We start from the raw sequence: 19251 nt of genomic DNA, 5'->3' as shown, positions 1-19251 counted from the left end.
CCGTAGTTGTTTCCCACTGATTATGCCCTGGGCTGACCTGGGGATGGTTGGCATTGGCTGTAAAGGAGGGCACAGGAGAAATGCAGTACTGAGTGGCTCAGGGAGTAAAGAAGCTCAAGTAAATCAGCTTCTTGCCTGCACCACAGATCCCCAAACATTGCTCTTCCTGTTCATGTCCTGTGGAGGTTATTACAGGCTGCAGTAACCTCTGAACAGCTGTTGTGGAGGGTAAAAGAGAGTGACAGAGAGAGAGCGAGCGGGACTGGAAAGCTCTGTAGGTTTAGGACAAAAATCATTTCCTCTCTGGGACAGTGGGGGAACAGCCTCTTCAACCAGCCATTTCAAAGCTGTAAGACAGACTGGGTGGTGCACAAGGGGACCCACATCCATTTAAGGTGCTTTGGTGGCTGACTGTCAATCAGTCAGCATGAGCCTGCCCCCTCTCCCAGACCTTAGGGGAGACAGGGACTCTCAGCTCCCACGCAACATCATCTTTCAGAACCCACATGGAGCAGAGTTCTGGACATTATGAACTGGGAAAGGCTAGGGGCTGTGTCAGAGGAGGACACATGTAGGCTCTTTGTGTCATGGAAACAGGGCAGGCTGCACAGGCCTGGTGGGGCCCCATGCTACAGCTGCAGCAGTATAGCACCCATAGACAGTATCTGAGCATGAATTTTCCATTCAGAGCTGAATAAAGGCGTTGTTCTATATGAAGCTGGGAGGAACTGATTTTTCTTTGAATATCAAAACTGAACCCAAACTTAAAAATCTCAAGCAAAGACCCTTTCTGACATGAAAGCTGGACATCATGTCAGTAAGCTTTGTATGAATATCACGTTAGGTCAGAAAGGCACAAGGCTTCAACCTTGATTAACATCCTAAACTGTCTTGGAGTCATACCCAGTTTAAAAGAATATCCCCGTCTGCTAACCTACTGACTTCCGATTGTGCAACTGAGTGCTCTATTTTTTATTAACTTCTACAACTGCAGATTTATAGAGGTGTTTATAAGTCTGCTCTTCAAGTAAGGGATCATTAGCAACAGAACCATCTGCCTCTCTAACAGCTGAAATCATATTTAAAACTTAATCCCACCTTAACAACCAGCTAACATTTTCCTGTTGCCCCCATCTACATCCCTACCCTCGGTTTAGCCACCATTAACCATTATGTATCTATACAATTAGCATGGTTTCTATTACAGGCCCTTCTGCTGGGCTGCCCTCTGGCTACTTTGCACCTCAGCAGCAGCACAAAGTAGGTCCAGCTCCAGCAGGCTCTTCCCTGCAGAGGGGTAGCCTCAGGTGGCATACAGCTAACAAAACAGCTCCTCTGTCATACCACTCCTTGTGACTGGGGTAGAGATTCCCTTGCCACTGACAGTCCCTGGCTGCTATAACATTCCCCTGGAACTACTGGCAGCCAATGGAGATTACTCTGGCCTGAAGACTCAGCGTCTACACCCTTTGGTGGTAGTTCTCACGGAGGCAGTTGCTGTTATTCATTTTATAATGACGAGTAGTTGTTACAGCTTTTATGGGGTTTGGAGGGTCATCTGGGAAGACCAAAACCTTCTCAAAAGTGTTCAAGTTCAGAGTCTTATCACAGCAGGCCCAGATCACAATTAAACGTACATCTCAAACATTCAAGAAGCAAAAGAAAGTGTAACTTGTGTCAAACTGCCCAGAGGTAGCAATACAGGAGGTACAGGTGAGCATTTTCTGCATCAATAGATCTAGTAGACAGGGTTGGGACTGGGGGAGGGATAGCTCAGTGGTTTGAGCATTGGCCTGCTAAACCCAGGGTTGTGAGTTCAATCCTTGAGGGGGCCATTTAGGGATCTGGGGCAAAAATTGGGGCTTGGTCCTGCTTTGAGCAGGGGGTTGGACTAGATGACCTCTTGAGGTCCCTTCCAACCCTGATATTCTATGATCTATTCTATGTTGGTTCAATCAGTCCTGTCCCAAGTACCTACAATATACCTGATTAGGTGACGGGGTGGATTCAGTCCAATAGTCACCAGCAGGGATTGTTTACAGGCCTGATCCTCTTCTCACTTACATCAGCTTTAATCAGGAGTAACTCAATTTAGATCAGTGGATTTACATTGGTGTGAAATCAGTTTAAGCATCTGATATAAAACCCATTGAAGTATTTTTTATTGACTTCAATGGGCTTTGGATCAGGCCCTAAATGAGACTGGAATCAGATCAAGATATCCAGAACTGTTTTTTGTGTTTTGGGAGGGAGTGGGGAAGGTGTTTTGGGAAATAACAAATAGAGATTTCCTGTTAAATAGAACAAGGAGGGAAACTGAGATATGGCCCACTCATGTTTGAGATAGACTGAGAGACACAGGGGTTTCCCAGGAGGCTCAAGGTGTTATTTCCAAAGAGCTCTCATTCAATACGAAGCAGCTTGTCCTCCACATAATGCAACATTAGACTACGGACAGTAAATACAATACATTACACATTAATAGATTCCCCATGATCATGGGAGCCTCAGTGGCTGCAGATGTGGAAAGATGGTGTGCACCTACCTTGACAGTAGATTAATTAATTCAAACAAAGATAGCAAATTTCTTAAGTATTTGACCAAATTAACTTCTTTGAGAATCTCCTGACTCTCCAATAAGCCAATATTATTGTGGAGAAACTGGAAGCGGCCTTGCAATTGTCGATGTTTTATTTAGCAAGAGTCATTTTTTGTAACAAATTAGAATTAATTGTCACTAATTTTTAACTTATTTGTCTGTGCTGCTAATTCTTCCAGAATCTGCAGTTTTCTTCTGACATTTCCTTAACATCTCTGCATACATTTCCTGACAGCAGTTCAGCTTGATCAGGAATAACTTTATTACCCCACTAAACCACATTCAAGATCTTCAGAGTTGAATATGCAGAGATAAAATCATCTTCTTTCTTTATCCTCAGAGAGCAACTCATCTACCCCACCCATGTAGAGGAAAAGGCCTAGGTCCAGGACCTGGGGTTTTACATTTACAATGAGCAGGTGTTTTGGGTGATTTTTTTTTGCTGCTGCAGTTTTTGCCTTAATCAATCTTCTGTTGGTTTCTTCACCTTGGAGCCATATCAAAAGAGAGAAAATACTGTAACTAAACAGAACAATTCACAGAGACACAAGGGTACAAGTATGATCTAAACTGGAGTTTAGAAGTTCACCTTTTTGATCTGCACTGTTGATCTCTTATCTGTCTTGCAGATCTCTATTGCATGATCTGAAGATGGATGGATAGAATGCCCATCAACGTTAATAGAAGTACCACATGTTGAACAAGTGATAAATGTGCCAAAGATTTGCAGTTGGGCCAGAGAAGACTTTTGCCCTGTGTCAGAAATTATTATGGGTTCACAGAGCATATATCTAAAGCATCCTACCAGAAGTCACTTGTTCTCCAGATGTTGGCTAACAAATTCTCTTGCACTTGAGCACTTCTGCTCATTATAACCCAGAAACTCTGGGGTAAGCACAACAGAGAAACATTGGATTCATAGTGTGGTGCTATGTTTCCTCAAAGGTTTCAGGATCCCAAAGCTTGCAGAATATTTCAGTCATTAAAATGTAGTAAATCTGGTGAAATTTCAACTTTTTTTTTTTTACTGTACCGAGGAGTTCAGTCTCCGGAAACTTTTTGAGAGATAGAGGATTATAAATTCCAGGGTCCAGGCCAAATTCTAACTAAGGTAATTACACTCAGCCTATTTAAAATTCTCCAGCAGTTTCAATTGGACATGGTGATCTTCACTTCCTGCATAAAACTGTTGTGCAGTATTGCTGTGTATTAGTCAGGATTTGCGGCATTTCCACCCTGGGGTGGCTTCATTTCAATGGTGGATGAAGTGATCTTTGTGTGTTGTTTCTGTATCACATTTATGTTGGTAAAGTACTATCGGGTCCTTTGCAGATGAAAGATGCTATATCCAGGTAATACTGTTATCATAATCCTCTGCTATGATCTACTTCAGTGGGAAGACAAAAAAGCGTGTGTTCTGTTTTGTTAACATAACTTATTTTAATGTAAAATATAATTACAGCGTAATTTTTTGTGTAAATTATTGTGTAATTTTACAACTCCATACCTAGATGAGTATTGGCATTCAATCTACAAACCCACCACACCCACAACCGCACACATCTTATTGTGACTAATTACATAATAGTTTGTATTTGTAATATTCAGAGACAGATTAAAATCAGTTGTGCAAGTATTTTTATTTCATTGCAAAGTAAAAATGAAAGATAGCAAAACAAATATGTAGTGAACACTAATACTCAGATAAGTTACAGACTGTATCTTCCATCAGATTACATATAATAGTGCATACTCTATACATATTTGAACACGTGCTTGGCAGTCTCCTCATTACTGCCACATCAGGCAACACTTACTTTTTAAAAAAGTTTTAATATTACAAATGCAAAACAATCAGGAAGCACTAGTCCTAATTCTGCCTAGTTCTGAGTTACGACCATCTATCATGACCAGAGATAATTTTTTGCAGTCTATCCAAGGAAAGGAAGATCGCTCTTTATTATAATTCTGGGGTGGAATTTGGAAAAAATACCCTCCTAAAATTAGGAATCACCTTGACAAATATCCCAAATATTGTTGTACTAAAGAAGTAGAGATGAGCCTGAGCTATTTTGAGATGGATCCACATTTTCCAGAGGTTTGAACATCGTGTCCTGATCCAGGTTTTTTATTCTACTCATTACAGAGACTGGCCAGACATAAAGTTTGAATCTGTTTGGATTTGACTGCTGTCAAAATCTGGAGGCTTTAAGACCTGAGGCTTTAGCTGCCTCATACCTTAAAAGGTATATATTTTAGAAGTGTATATGTAGCATAGCTTTTTACAACTAAGAGTTTCTACTCAAGCCACAGTTCATGGAAGACAATACAGAGTTTTGGATCTGTACTGGGTGCTTTTATAATACGTTACACAATAAGTGCATCATACATGATAAGTCTGGGGCAGCTTCCTTACATTGGTGCTATCAGGTTCCACGTAGGTTCCCAGAGTCTCAGTTGTCCTAGGACCTTGTGACAGGAAGGATGGGAAAGCCTGTGTTCTCAGGCGAAAGCCTGTTCTCCTTGGTGTTTGCCTCTTCCTGGGGACTCCTTTGAAGTGGGAAGAATTACAAGATCCAGGTCTTTTATCAAAGAGCTAGTTTTTAAATTTTGTCCCTTTAGTCCTATTTCTGCCCTCACCTAAATATTGCCATTGTAATCAGCAATCTTCCTTCTGCCCGGGAGTTGGCAATAGATGGAATTTCTCTGTCGTGGACAAGCTGGGGACACTCAGAATAAGTAGGAAGTTCAAATAGGCAGGAGAATGGGGTAGCTTGTCTCTATAGTGCATGCAGGGTAACTAGGAAAAGCTCAGCAAAGTACCAAAGGTTATATTCCAAAATAACAGCAATGAGGTCACCATAGTGCTGGTCTTAACCAGTTTCAGAAGAAGTAGAAGAATCACTTACGGGGATGCCAATTTCATAACTCTCCATCCTACCCTGCAACAATGTGGATCTGCCCCTGCTGCTTTTTCTACTCAAGGCATCTCATTCACCTTAATGTGGCTCCTGCTGTCTCACATACTCTCTCTTCCTAGCCGTCACCCCTAGCCCAATGCTTTGGCTGCGAAGGGCAAGGGGTACCATGTGCAGCCAAATGGCTCACACATGCTTGGGACCAGCCTGGTGTCACCACTTGATAAGTACTCCAGCAACTTCGACTTTGCACCAAGGACTGATGTTCTCTTTAGATACTAGCTGCTTGCAAAATGTCATTTTTCAAAACTTCAAGATGTTTTTGATAGATGTGGTTGTCAAAAAGTGGACACAAGGATGCTCACACCAATGCTGAGGAAATATGGAGTGTCTGAGGATTTAATATTTACGGTAAATGCACTATATACATCACCTACAACAGTGATCTGAACATGTATTGGAATGACAAGCCCTCTGAAGTGCAAGTCAGACTGCGCTGGGGTCAGCTCTCATTCCACTGCTGTTTATCATATTGATGGCCTATGTCAGCAGGAAGAACCCAATGCGAAAAGGTGAGAAGCTGCTATACTCAGATGATATAGCAATAATGGCATCCTCAAAAGAAGATCTAGAGGAAAGAGTAAATCAGTGGTATGACCAACTAAGTAGGCATGGGATGAAAATGAACATGACTGAGACAGAGGTCATATGAGTCAGTAGAGGTGCCGCAGGGAAACTGGATATAGAGATTAATGGGGCATGACTAAACCAGAGTGACCAGTTCAAGTACCTTGGCGGCTGGGTTATGGAAGACAGCAAGCTTGAATGTGAGCTGCAGTGCAGACTGGAAAGTGCTGGATGAGTGTTGGAATAACATCCTAGATGTTGCTTATGATAAGCGTACGCCACTGACACTGAGATTCCAAGTGTACTCCACAATGCTGTATGGTGCAGAAGCATGGTAAGATACAGCAGGTTCAATGCTGACAGGTGTTTGAGATGAGCTGTCTTTGCATAATAAAAAGAGTTACATGAAGGGACAGATTTAGCAATGAAAGCATTAGGATGGAAGTCACTGTCCGTGATGTGGCTGACAAAATCCAGGAAGTGCAACTTTGCTGGTTTGGACACGTGCACAGGATGAATGAAGAGGATTCGGAAATGACAGCATGGCAGGACAGGGTGGTTGGAAAGAGACCCTGAGGAAAGCTGAGGCAGCGATGGATGGATTACATCAAAAAAGATGGTAAGCAAGTGGACTTTAGTGCTGCCTCGGACAGAAGAAGATGGCAGATGCTTGCATGATGACTCGACCCCAGGTGATGAGATAAGGAGAAGAAAAAGAAGAAGCGATTGTCAAAATCTCCCTAAAAAAATAAATAATAATACTATCCCCCAAGGCTTTGTGATTTTATGCCATTTGCCCAATCAGAAACGGCTGAGCTCATTTAAATATATTTTTATTTAAATTATTTTTAAAAATGCACCTGGCCTGACAACACAAGGGCTACGTTGCTTCCTGATGTGATTTCAAATGGCTGAGAAATTAAAACACTGAAGAAAGGGGTTTATAATGGAAACGCTGACAGACTATTAACTATAGCAGCGCTGCTCTAATAAATGGAATGGCCTGTCATAATCTCTAGTTCATAAATATGCAAATACAAGGCAGAAGATTTGCTCCAAAGGATGTTTCTATAATTTTAACAGATCTTTACTGATACTAAACGAGCTTCTGTTTTTGTGCATTAAATATAAAGTACAGGGAATCCTGCCTGTCTAGTTATAAGGCCTACTGCAGTTTCCATTGAATTCAGTGGCAACACTGCCATTGTCTTCAACTGAAGCAGGATGTGTCCTAAAACTTATAGTTTAAACTGCTAAGCATAAAACTAAACTCTTGCCTGTGTTTAATTCTGTTCACATTTGAGTTAATTATGATTGCATTAATTCTCATTTAAATTAAGCACCTATTTTCCTCATGTGTCAAAGAGTCTGACCTGCCAAAAAAACACTCACTCATTTGATGAAAACCAGGCCATCAACACAATGATATAAAATTGAATTTTATCCAGTTTCCTGCTTTGGACCAAATGGAGGTAAATCCAGTGACTTAATATTTAATAATCTAAATGTAATTTGTTTTGTGTCTTTCATCACACAGTAAAGAATTGGATGAGAGCAGTTTTGCAGATTGGCCCCCTAATTATTTTAAGCTATTCATCCTGGTATCTGTCCCATTGATGCTCAGCCAAACTGCCAGCAGGGGAGAGATCTGTCCAATCCAGGAGCTAAATGAGTCACTGAGAGTCAATCTGTTTTTTCCCTTGCTGCTGGGTTTTCCTTGGGTCCTGGCCTTGCTCTGCTCCAGTCATACACACAGCTTCAGGCTGAAACCTTCTTTGGCTTTGACTGCCTCCTGTTTCCCCATCTCTGCTCTGCTCATCACAGCTGTTGGTGGGTTCTGACCGGCTGGCCACAGAAGACCAGCGCCTTGATCACACTGTTCTACAGTTCTCGCTCTGATGGAAAATGAAGACATCTTGGCCTCGTTGTATTTGCTGCTGCAGTAATACAATACGTATCTAGAGGGAAAGCAGAACACATGTACAAAATCTGTCATTTGGGTTAGATACTAATTTATCTGACTTAAGTTCTGGGAACAATATTTGTACTTTTTCCAGAGAACTCAGTTAAGTTCCATAGAAACTGAATACTAATATGACTTTTTACAGCATGGAAAACAAATTAGAAATAGAGAAAAAATACACTAGTGAGAAATATTAGCTGCTCAGTATTAAAATATCTGATAATACTGTGAATATAATTTCTAAACTGGAATATTTAGATCCTAACTGTATTCACTAAAAAAGAAAATTCGTTGATTCCTCCGTTTTAGGGTCAGGATTCAATTATACAAACATACACAGCTGACTTAAAGACTGCATGTAAGATTAAGATAACTGGTATTTCACGGTAAATGATTAAATTAGCTGACACAGTTTTATCCTGAACTTTGCCATTAAGACTGACGTTTTTATGCAATGTACATTGTAGTCTGCTAGTAATCTAAACTGCTGTATGTCTTTCTTCTTTCAAGGGCTTTAAATAGCAAAGAACTGGTCTTCTTTACCCGTATTGCAAATGTACAGGAAATATGCCTATGCTGTAACAAGATGAACTGTCTCTGACTGGAATGTACTTGGCTAACTATAGAACTTGGTGGTTCTTATCCACCATATAAACAGCCCAAAGAAACAGCAAAGATGTTCAGAACACACACACTGAATACCAGTGTTCAGGCTTTCTTTTCCTTGCTGGCAGGTAGCTATAGGAATGACTCTGTTAGAAAATGTAACAACAGTGTAGGATCATGGGAACTGCCATTCTGGATCAGAACATATCCTAGTCCCACATCCTGTCTGTGTTAATAGCCAGTATCACATTACCATAACAATTGTTGGTGCTGTAGAATGACCTACCTGTAGGAGACATTTCCTTCCCAATCCCCAGGTAGTCAGGCCTAGATCCTTCCACTGCAAGTTAGACACCTCAATACCTTGGAGGAGCCTGGCCTGAGTGGTTGGCTTATGCTCTGCATCTGAGGCTTTATGAAATTTTCATGCAAGTATCATAGTTTGTTCTCTCCTATGTGCTGACATGGTGATAAAAATCTCTGCTCGCTGCTCCTCCAATAAGAAGGGGGTAATAAAGGTCTCTGTAGGACAGTATACTCAACTGCTTTGGGTCAGTTTCGTTGCTGGAATATGTTGTGGAAACTCCATTGAAGTCAATGGAACTGCCCATTTATTCCAGCAGAGAATTTGGCGCCTTATGTTTAGTGCAGGATTCTCAGAGGTTTATGTATGACAGGAATTCCATGGCCATGTTGCTGGAGTCCTTGTCAGTCATAAATAATTGAGTAAGATTAAGGACGCACTTTTACACCTTGGATTTTATATTAGTTCTAATACAGAACATAAAACACTGGTTTTACAAAGCATCTTCCAGCAGAGGGAAAAAAATATAGCTTTATACAGTAACACCAATTTTATGAAAGGATGACTTTCAATCAAAAGAAATTTACATGAAAAACGGTTTTGTTGTTTGAAAACTTATACAAATGCAGGACAACAGGACTCAATCTGATTCTCAGAAATCAAACCATATGACCATCTGACAAAGTTGTGTTACTCAAAATTTCTCATCTCTCACATGTAGAAATGTCTCAGCTTTTAAATACTGTGTAGATGATATAGCAACTTTCACTTTTCTTTCTACATTTCAAACCTTGAAAAACTTTCGTAACAGTTAATAGGAATCATCTAGCATTTCCTATTCCAACAGGTCACACTGATCATTCTTTAACTATTGAAAATGAAGATAACTATCATAAATTTTGATATAACTCAAAGTGTTAGAAAGGATATACAAACAATTCACTCACTTGCGTAACTTTTAGATTACATATGAGGGTACATCCACACTTTTCTTTATTGTCAAATGCAATGCATCACTCAATTATCCATCCATTATTAGAATATTTTCTTTCACTCCTTGGCACTAGTAGTTTGATACCCAGCACAAAAGCGTTTCAACCACTTTATAGTATATAAGCCTGATTTGGTCCCAGATTAATTCCATTGATTTTGGAGATCAAAATCTTACCTAAGACACTACAAAGTTTTATATCTAAGAGCTTTTGCCTGAATAGTTCTGCTTACATGTATATGTCCTTATCTTGGTGCGAATTTATGTGAAGAGAATGATAAATATGTAGGCCTTAACTGATGTGGGAGTGGTGTTTCTGGACTCATCACAAAAATTGGCATTCTTTATTATTTATACAGTAATGTAGGTAGTTTAGGTGTACACAGCTCTTAAAAATATAAGAAGACAGCTACTCTTCCCAAAATGCTCACCATCTAAATCAGACATTACACAGAGAGTAACAACACTAGATAATAGTGCAAGCAGTTTGGAAGGGAAGGAGCAAGATGGTTACAACAGATAAAGATTATGGATGAATTTTACTCCCCGTCACACTGCTGCACATCGAGAATAATGCCATGGAAGTCAATGGAGCTACTTTAGGTTTATACCAGTCTAATAGAGATCAGAATTTGACTCAGTCTGATTTGCTTCTATATATCTTGTTAATTCCATACTTTTAAATTCACTTTTTAAACGTTTTTAAATTTCACAGGTTGGGCATGGATTTAATGACGGCTTGATTCTGCACCACTGGGAGTTTGGCTAGGGACTGCAGTGAGAAGTGGATCAGCCTCTTAATGCCAGTTGTCCCATTTCGGTAGGGACAATCCCTTTTTAAGGAAAAAAAAAAAGAACTTTTTCTCATTCCATTGATCCAAAAAGATCTCCCATTACAAAAAGCTCAGCAGAGTTAACAGCTGCTTCTCTATTTTCCTCCCAACTATTCCTATTTATAAAATGTAAATGTGGACGAGGTACATATTGCAAATCTGAACACAGGGAAACCCTCTGATCCCCATATAACCGACAAGTGTAAGTTCCACAGAGGAGTTTGTATGATCACTTATTCTATAATGGGTGAAACCTGTTGGTGGGATAATTGACAGCATTTACTCTTTCAGTTCCTTCTCCAGGGAGTTGTAGAGAGTGAGATTTAAATGTTTCAATAGCGGTAGCAGAGGGTGAGATCCTGTACGAAGAATAAAAGAGGAAGCCCTAGAAACAGATAGGAAGACGGTGGAAACAAAGAAAACTGGTAACAAATGGGGAGTCATGAGGAACAGAGACTCTGAACATTATCAGAGAAACAGAGTTGAGAGAGTGCAAGAGCAAGATTAATACTGCATACATCTACAGTGTCATCCATCCAAGGATCTCCAAGTACTTTAAGTATGGAATTAAGCCCATTTTACAGTGAGACAATGAGTCAGCAGCAGACCAGGGAAGAGAACCAAGCACTTCTGATGTATAGTCCTGTATTCTAACCAGTGGATGCACTAATTCAGAACTGGTATTGGAGTTGTACCCATTTACACCCAGGTCTGGATGTAACCCATTTCCTCCAGCCCTTTTGGCTGAGGTCCATTTGGCCTCATAGATTACATGAAGTTTTGTAAAGCAATTACTGAATTTTTAAAATCCCCTTAATTGCATTCTAAATACATTTCCATAAAAATCAAAGTACTTTTCCTTTTTGTGAGAACTTTGTTTATTCCATAAAACATTAAAACATTTTGAAAAGCTCCAGAAAATTTTAAGAGAGAAAACCTTTTGATCTAAAAATCCAGGATTGAAGAATCAGCGGGGAATTCAAGAAGAATTATGTCCTCCCAAAGTAGTAAACATATGGAATAATTTGAATTTAAGAGAGTTAGACATTTTTATAGAATGAAAGGAGGAACTGAAAGATACAATGACTAAGCAGGGCACTGGGTCTGACTTTCTGTTCCAAGTAGCTCATTCCTTATAGATTTTTATGGCTCTCCTAGCCCCAATATTAAACACTTGACCTTTTTGTCAAATACTGTTTGAGATTATTAGGCTGGATGATTAGTTACTAAATATATGGTCCACAATAAATAGGAAATTGTGCAGTACAGTGCTTCAACCTCAGTTCTTTCAGGTATTGTTCCCTTGGTATTTAAAGTTAGAACATCAAATCCCTTTATATTAGCATTACTTAACCAGTTTGATGCCCAGAAGCTGCACAAGGTTTTCATATGGGGCATATAGATTTCTCATGGGGCACTATCCTGAATGCCCCAAATCAATGGTTTTAAGCATATATCACCCTGAGAGGAAAAGCTGCATAAGCAAGAAAAAGCCACCCTATTAGCAATCACTATGGTGCATGTTTGGGAGAGGACCCCATGGAGTCCACAAGGCATATTTATAATGTACAAATCTAGCACTAACATAGCAAGACATTTTCAGATTTTGGGAACTAGTTCCCAACTACTAAGAAATGTCATAATTAGGCTTTTTTAAACAGATATTGGACCTGATTTTGATCTTTATGCTGGAATGTTACACTGGTGTAACTCCATTAATTTCAATGGAATTACTTCTGATTTACGCTGGTGTAAGAGTTGAATCAGGCCCATTAGTTTTAATATAGTATGTAAAACTGGTTGCTCTAAGTCTTAATACAGATTATCCCTTATTTATTACAGGATAGTTATTGTCAGTCCAAATACCACTTCAAGGCTTTCTGTTGGTGCCATTCTTCATGTGAGTAGCTCCACTGGAGTGAATGAGCTGCAGGATTGGTCCCAAAATTTGCAGTGCTAGAATTTATATTTTCCTTGTTAATTATCCACCAGGGTGATGGATGCAGCCTTTGTGGAAGCCAAATAACATTACTCTTCCTCCTGCAGGAAGTTTAATTTATTAGCAATTAAAACTGATGTAGAAGAAATAGGAGAAACCACTTAAAAGTCCAGCCCTCAAAAATCATGCAGTGACTGAATGGTTTGTGAACAGTCAATCTCAGCTAAAAGCACCACAATGTTTACGTAACTGCTGCACAGTCTTGTTTTTAATAAAAGTTACCAATGCTGGGATTATTCCAGTGTAATTAAATCATGGTTGTTTAGTGAACAATTACTTCCAAAGTAAACTGTTGAAACCTGCTGTGCTCCAGTTGTTGCCAAATCCAGTTCCTCCTCACTCCCTTCTTCCCAGTTGCTATTAGTCGTGGCTTGCTCTAAATACTGGTACGTAGTCCTAGTTGTACTGTTACTAAGTGTGAGGAGATAAGGTTTAAGACAGTTCTTAGCCCTGAATTCAGTGAGTGGTTCGAAGTGGCTCGGCATAATCTTCCATAACTAGGATCTGACTGTGGACTTTGTGGATCAGATTATCGGATGGCATAACTCCACTGAAGATTGCTGGGACTGATGATGGAAAACTCACTTCCCATAAGAATGTCGCCAGGTTGGTCTGTTTCTCCTTTTATAAAATATAGGCAATACATATGAAAAGGGGGAGATACATTCAAGGGAGTTTTACACAGATGGCTGAATTTGTCACCATTCCCCCCTCAATGTTCCATTTCAATAATTTTGTTATCCTTGTGATTCAAAGCAGGATTTCTGGAGTAGCATGTGATTTACACAAAGTTGAACAGAAGTAAATATAACTGGCACAGCCAGTGAAGTTATAAATATTTACTGCTAAAGGGTCATAATAAAAGTAATATCTCACACTTATATATACTTTTCAAAACACTGTATGAACATGGACCATGCCTGACAGGTAGGTATGTATCACCTATATTTTATAAAGCGAGAAACAGACCAACATGGCCACATTTGACTTGGAGTTACATCAGGAATGAATTTGACTTGGAGAGGTTAAAGTCAAGGGAGCTACTCTGGATTTACAATTTACGCTGGTGTAATTGATATCAGAATCTAGCCCCCATCTTCAAGATGCTAATTCCACATGGCTGTCTCACACTGTGGGCTTTTCAACTACAAGGAATAACTTATCAAACGTAATATATGTATGTAACCTTCTTTAGCCAACTGGACTCATGGATACATTTGCCTCCTAAATGTGCATAAATGGATAACAGCTTAGGTTTGTTCCTGAGGACCCCTCACGAAAGATATCTTACTTAGGTATGGAACAAAAGATACTAAAATCTGATATAAAATCATTGTAGCCTTCTGCCAAAAGCTATGCTTTAGCAATGGCCCTGTTTTGCTATGGTTCACTATGTTTTCCATTACAGCTAGCACAAAGGATAATGCAGGCTACATTTTCTTATGATTCAGGCAGCTAGTCTAGAAACCCAGTGGCTCAGCTTTCTCAACTAGGCTCTTCAAGTCTGCATTTTAACCAGACATATCCCAGGCACCATCTGCCCATCTGTGCAAATGTCAGCACAGTCACTCCACTGCAGTCAGGATGTCTTGAGAAAACAGTTAGTCACATTGAAAAATCTAAGCTCCTTGATCACACAGTTCTAATGATGATTATAACATTTCTATAACTCTAGGAAAACTAGAACATATGCAGATAATGACACAAATGACACTTATGAAGCGCCAGTGTGCTATAAATATAGGTGTTCAGTTATTGGCAACAGAACTATTTGTTATATTTTGAAAGCAGATAAATAACAAATAAGAATTTCAGTTTTTGCAAAATTCCAAAAACAAAAACTTTATATGCATTAACCAATTGATGTTTCTAACCCATTTGCATCCAGTTCAACTACTGTCAGTACATTTCCAGCTGCATATTTACATTGCAATCCTCTACTCAACAAATATAAGAGGGACTTCACTAGCATCACTTCATGTATGTTATTTAGAGCTGGCAGAATTCAAGTCTTTCCAGTGATGGTGCATTAGTTTTACATGCACCATGGTGATCCTGGAGTAAATTCTATACGAAGATTCATCTTAGAGAATGCAGAAGCTGTTCCAACAAAGTATTAGACCTCACAAATGCAGATAAAAAAACAACCAAGCAACCAAAAACAGCCCCTGCAACAAACAAACAGACAATTCTTTGGGCCTGTTTCTGATTTCACTGAGATTGGTTTTACACCAGTGCAATTCACTTGACTTCATGATGGTTATTTCCAGATTATATTGGTGTGAGATCAGAATCAGAGCTTTTGGGTTCATCTATAATAGGCATATGTTTCCTCTACAGATTTCTCTTTATTTCCCTAGGTTTCATTTAATCACATGAAAAAATCAAAGTACATATAACTTATTGTTTTAGCATTTGATGCAAGACAACATAAGGTGCAAAGAATATTGCCAAGGTTCTGTGATGGCCTCTCAAAGAGCTTGGTAATAATGTCAAGGCCAGAGGGGCTAAACTTACGGACTTCATTCCTAGCATCCGGCAAACATGGGGTATTCTGACCCTTTCTCAAGAAATTACCTCTTGACACTAATGTTCTCGCCAACTGATTGGCTGATCCCTAACTTCCCTTTTCTGTGAGAGATCATTGAGATGGTAGTGGGAGGCCAACTTCAAGAGCATGTAACATCCTCCACTTTTATGAACACGAATAAGGTTTCAGATCTGAATGCTGCAATGATGGGCACTGATAATCTCTGCATGGAAATGGAGAAAAATCAGATGTCCGTGCTAATACTGTTGTATCTTGCACTGGCCTTCAATGCTGTTCTCCATGTGGTGCTCTTGACATGGCAAAGGGAGGAAGGAATGGTAGTTCTGCTAATTTCCATCAAGAAGTTCCCAGAAGCTGGTAATAGGTAACTAGTTTTCCTTCCCAAGGACTTTCAGGTCTTGACTACACTGCTCACAGTTCAGACTACAGGAGTATGAGTAGTCTATGCTGTAACTTCCCCGTGTGGTTGCTGTGGGTGCAAACAAAAAGATTCCTACTTTGCTTTACTGTAATCCTCTTCAAACAGGACTACATGAATGTGAACCAGGAACCTTTCAGTTCTTGCCCACAGCACCCACATGGGAAGGTTACAGCGTAGCACTTTGGTGCACACTGGTACTCATACCCCTGTAATTTGAAGTCTGGGGCAGTGTAGACGTGCCCTCAGTTTTGCAGTACCACAGTGCTGGCACCCCTCTTGTTCAAAACATATCTGTGATATGGGAATTGGTATATGCTACAGTGTCATCAATATCCTGATGACACCAAGCTCTACTGAAACCAGACACTACAGCTTCCTTGTGTCTGGCAGAGATAAGGCATAGATGCAAGCCAGTTGGCCCAGGCTCTTTCTAGATAACGTGAAGCTGATGGTGACTGGCAAGGGAAAGCATTTGGAGAGACTTACAAAATCTGTGACTACTTTTGAAGCTGAGGCTGACTACCATTGTCAAGCGGGCCACAGCCTAAGGTTCTAGTTACACTCATCTCTTTTCATGGAGTCCTGCCCAGCAAAGTGTCCCCAAATGCCTTTTTTCACCATCTGCAGCTGGCCAAGGAATTAAGCCTTTTGCCTTCACCACATTCATCTATATCTGTATTGTCTCTCAATGTGCTTTACCTGAGAGCACTGATGACGGCCTCTTAGAAGCTTCAGCTAGTGCAACATATGGCTGCCTGTTTTGTGAGCAGGGTACATTCAACAAGAGCAAATTACATCTGTGCTCCACACTTTGCACTAGCTCCCAGAAATATGTCTTAGTATGTCTACGCCCAAGCCTGGCCCCATTCAGGTAAAGTGCGTAAGATCACCCTCCTTGTCCTGGTCTTGATAAATGATAGGAAGAATCAAGTCAGTGTGGTCTATAGGTCAGTTCTTAAAAGTATCCACTGAAGACACTGGCAACATTTATGTGGATTGTACAGTCTTAAATTACCGCAAAGGGAGTGATACTTCCCTCCAAAAATGAAATTTATGATTCTGCAATTTATTAAATCCTTCTTCTCACATATGCAAATAAATAAAATCTCCATTACGCCCTCTTGAGAAGCACCAATGGTAGCCAACTGAAGCAAGAGAAACGCTCAGGTTTCATGCAGGAACAAACAGTATTCATACTAAGAGTGTTAAGAAAGAGGAAGAAAATACTTTAGAAAAAAATCTGATCGTGCTTGTGTTCCAGAGAGAGAACTAATGAGTTCCCTAGTCATTTCTGGGGCATTTTTCATGACTACAGTCAGTGCTTAATTTGTGCCAGAGCTTGCCAGGACTGAGCCCCGGCACCTCTCGGTTTGGCAATTTGTAGCCCCAGCACCTCTGAGGTTGTCATGTGAGTTCGGAGAGTAAAAAAATTGCTTGAGCCCCAGCATCTCTTTCATTCCAAATTAAGCACTGACTATATAGTGCCATTCATGAAAGAACGATCCAATTTTGCATGAACAGCAAGGATCTTACGGCTTTCTGATTTATTGAGAATGTTGAGAACCCCTTGTGTTTTGTGCCTTGGGATCACAAACCTGTGCAAGGAACATCTTATCACTAATGCATTTAGTGTAAACACCACCCTGAAAGAACCACAGACTATTATTTGTACATTTGTATTATTTTTGAATGTTTTAGGAAAATATGTGAATATGCTGCAGCTCCTGCAGCTCCAATTGAAAAGACATGACAATACATTCACACTTGAGGGGAAAGGCAGTGTGGCTTGGTGTAAGGGACAGCTATGTAGTGTTGCAGTTATTGGCCTATGGTTCTTTTATGATGAACTGAAGACCTGAACTTGCTGGAAGTTGAATGCCCTAAAGTTCTATTGCACCTCTCAGCAAAGGACCTTAATGGGTTTGTTGGGACCCAAGTTTTCATATGTGACGTGGCCTTTTAAGACGAAAGGAATTTCTTCTATTATTTGCTTGACATGTTCCTATGTCAACACTCATCCCCAAATCTCTGTGGTCTAATCAGGGATATTGTAAAACTCTCAACTGGAACATGTCTGTAAATCAAAAGTGTGAGGAATACATCTTATGACACAGTGGTTGTTGCTTTATACACTGCAAGTTCACTTTTGTATGCTAAAAAAAATTAAAATGTCAATATTTACACATAACCTTCAAGGCTCTTACTTATAGCTTTTTAGTATTCAGGGCAGACAACGTTTTCTTTAGTCCATTACTAACAGCTTGGAAATTTAGTTAGAGGACGCAACCCAAATGTTCCTCCAAATGTTGTTTCCAAATGGTCATCTTGAAAAATGCTCTTTTAAAGGATGAAACCTTTATGTGAAGATATAAGAGCCCATATAAACTGCAGGGAACTCGTCTGAAGATTAAAACGACTAATGATAAAGATATTACTGTTAGTCATAGCTTAATTTGTTGATAACTAAATCACTAGAGGCTTTTTACAAGCTTCTTGAAACCTAACTATTGTACACTGCACATTCAACCCCTGTTTATACACTGACACAAACAAATAAAAGCGATCATAATGGTTGAAATGTCGTTAGAAACACAATTGAGAACATCTGTATTGTAAGCAGAAATAAATTAGAAATACTGAAGTGTTTTGTAGCGGTGAAACTGAGAAATAAAAAAAATAACCTACAGCACCTGGATTAAGCAGTTATAAATAATGCATAAAGGAAAAATCTCATTACCCCCTGTGTAAACTCCCCCCCTCAATGAAATATATTTTATGAATGTTGCATCACAGTAATAAATGCAGCATTTGTTTCCTGCATAAACGTTCCCTTTCTTGACAATTGGATTCAGAAATAATGGCCAGTAACTGTGCTGTCTGCAGGATTAGGTTCCTTCACCAAAGAGCTTTGAAGTGGCCTTCAGTGTTTGGACTAGAAAGTAGAGCTGTGTGAATAACGGGTTTTTTGGTTCACAGTTCCAAAAAAACGTGAAAAAAAAGTGTTTTGGGTTAAACAGAAAACTATTTGTTTGGAAATTTGCAGCAAATCAAAAAGTCAAAAAAAGTTGTTTTGTTTCAACTGAGCATTTTTTAAAGTTTTTAATTTTTTAAAATAAAACTGAAGAAAATTTTAAAACAAGTAGACATCTTGAACCGAAAAATCAAAACATTTCGTTTTTGAAATTGTTGAAACGAAACATTTTGACTTTTTTGGATTTTTTTTTTACACAAACAATTCAGTGATACCAACACAAATTCATGAAATATTTTGGTGTCGCCGAACCTGCATTTTATGCTGAAAAAAAGTTGTGGACAAAAAATATTGCCCAACTCTACCTATTTACATATATTTATCAGGACTAATCTTCTTGTCTACAGTGATTTTACAAGAATTGTAATATAGTTTCAACAAAACAACACAACAAAAATAAATAGCAAG

General features: G+C 39.5%; 1 protein-coding gene across 3 annotated transcripts in view; it reads right to left on the bottom strand.

The window, feature by feature from the left end:
- LOC140916102 (uncharacterized) overlaps nucleotides 1-19251 on the bottom strand; it is a 219126-nt gene that overhangs the window by 19153 nt on the left and 180722 nt on the right. For 2 of the 3 annotated variants that reach the window (XM_073357152.2, XM_073357153.2), the window contains one exon: nucleotides 4221-8102. The exons of the other annotated variant lie outside the window; for it this stretch is intronic. In XM_073357152.2, the coding sequence (XP_073213253.1) occupies nucleotides 7889-8102 (214 nt within the window). In that variant the 3' untranslated portion in view covers nucleotides 4221-7888. Of the gene's footprint in view, nucleotides 1-4220; nucleotides 8103-19251 lie in introns of those variants that run through there. 3 annotated transcript variants of the gene reach the window in all.

This window comes from Lepidochelys kempii, chromosome 8 (assembly GCF_965140285.1).
Source record: "Lepidochelys kempii isolate rLepKem1 chromosome 8, rLepKem1.hap1, whole genome shotgun sequence".
Taxonomy (NCBI): domain Eukaryota; kingdom Metazoa; phylum Chordata; order Testudines; family Cheloniidae; genus Lepidochelys; species Lepidochelys kempii.
This window is presented reverse-complemented; position numbering and strand designations above follow the sequence as displayed.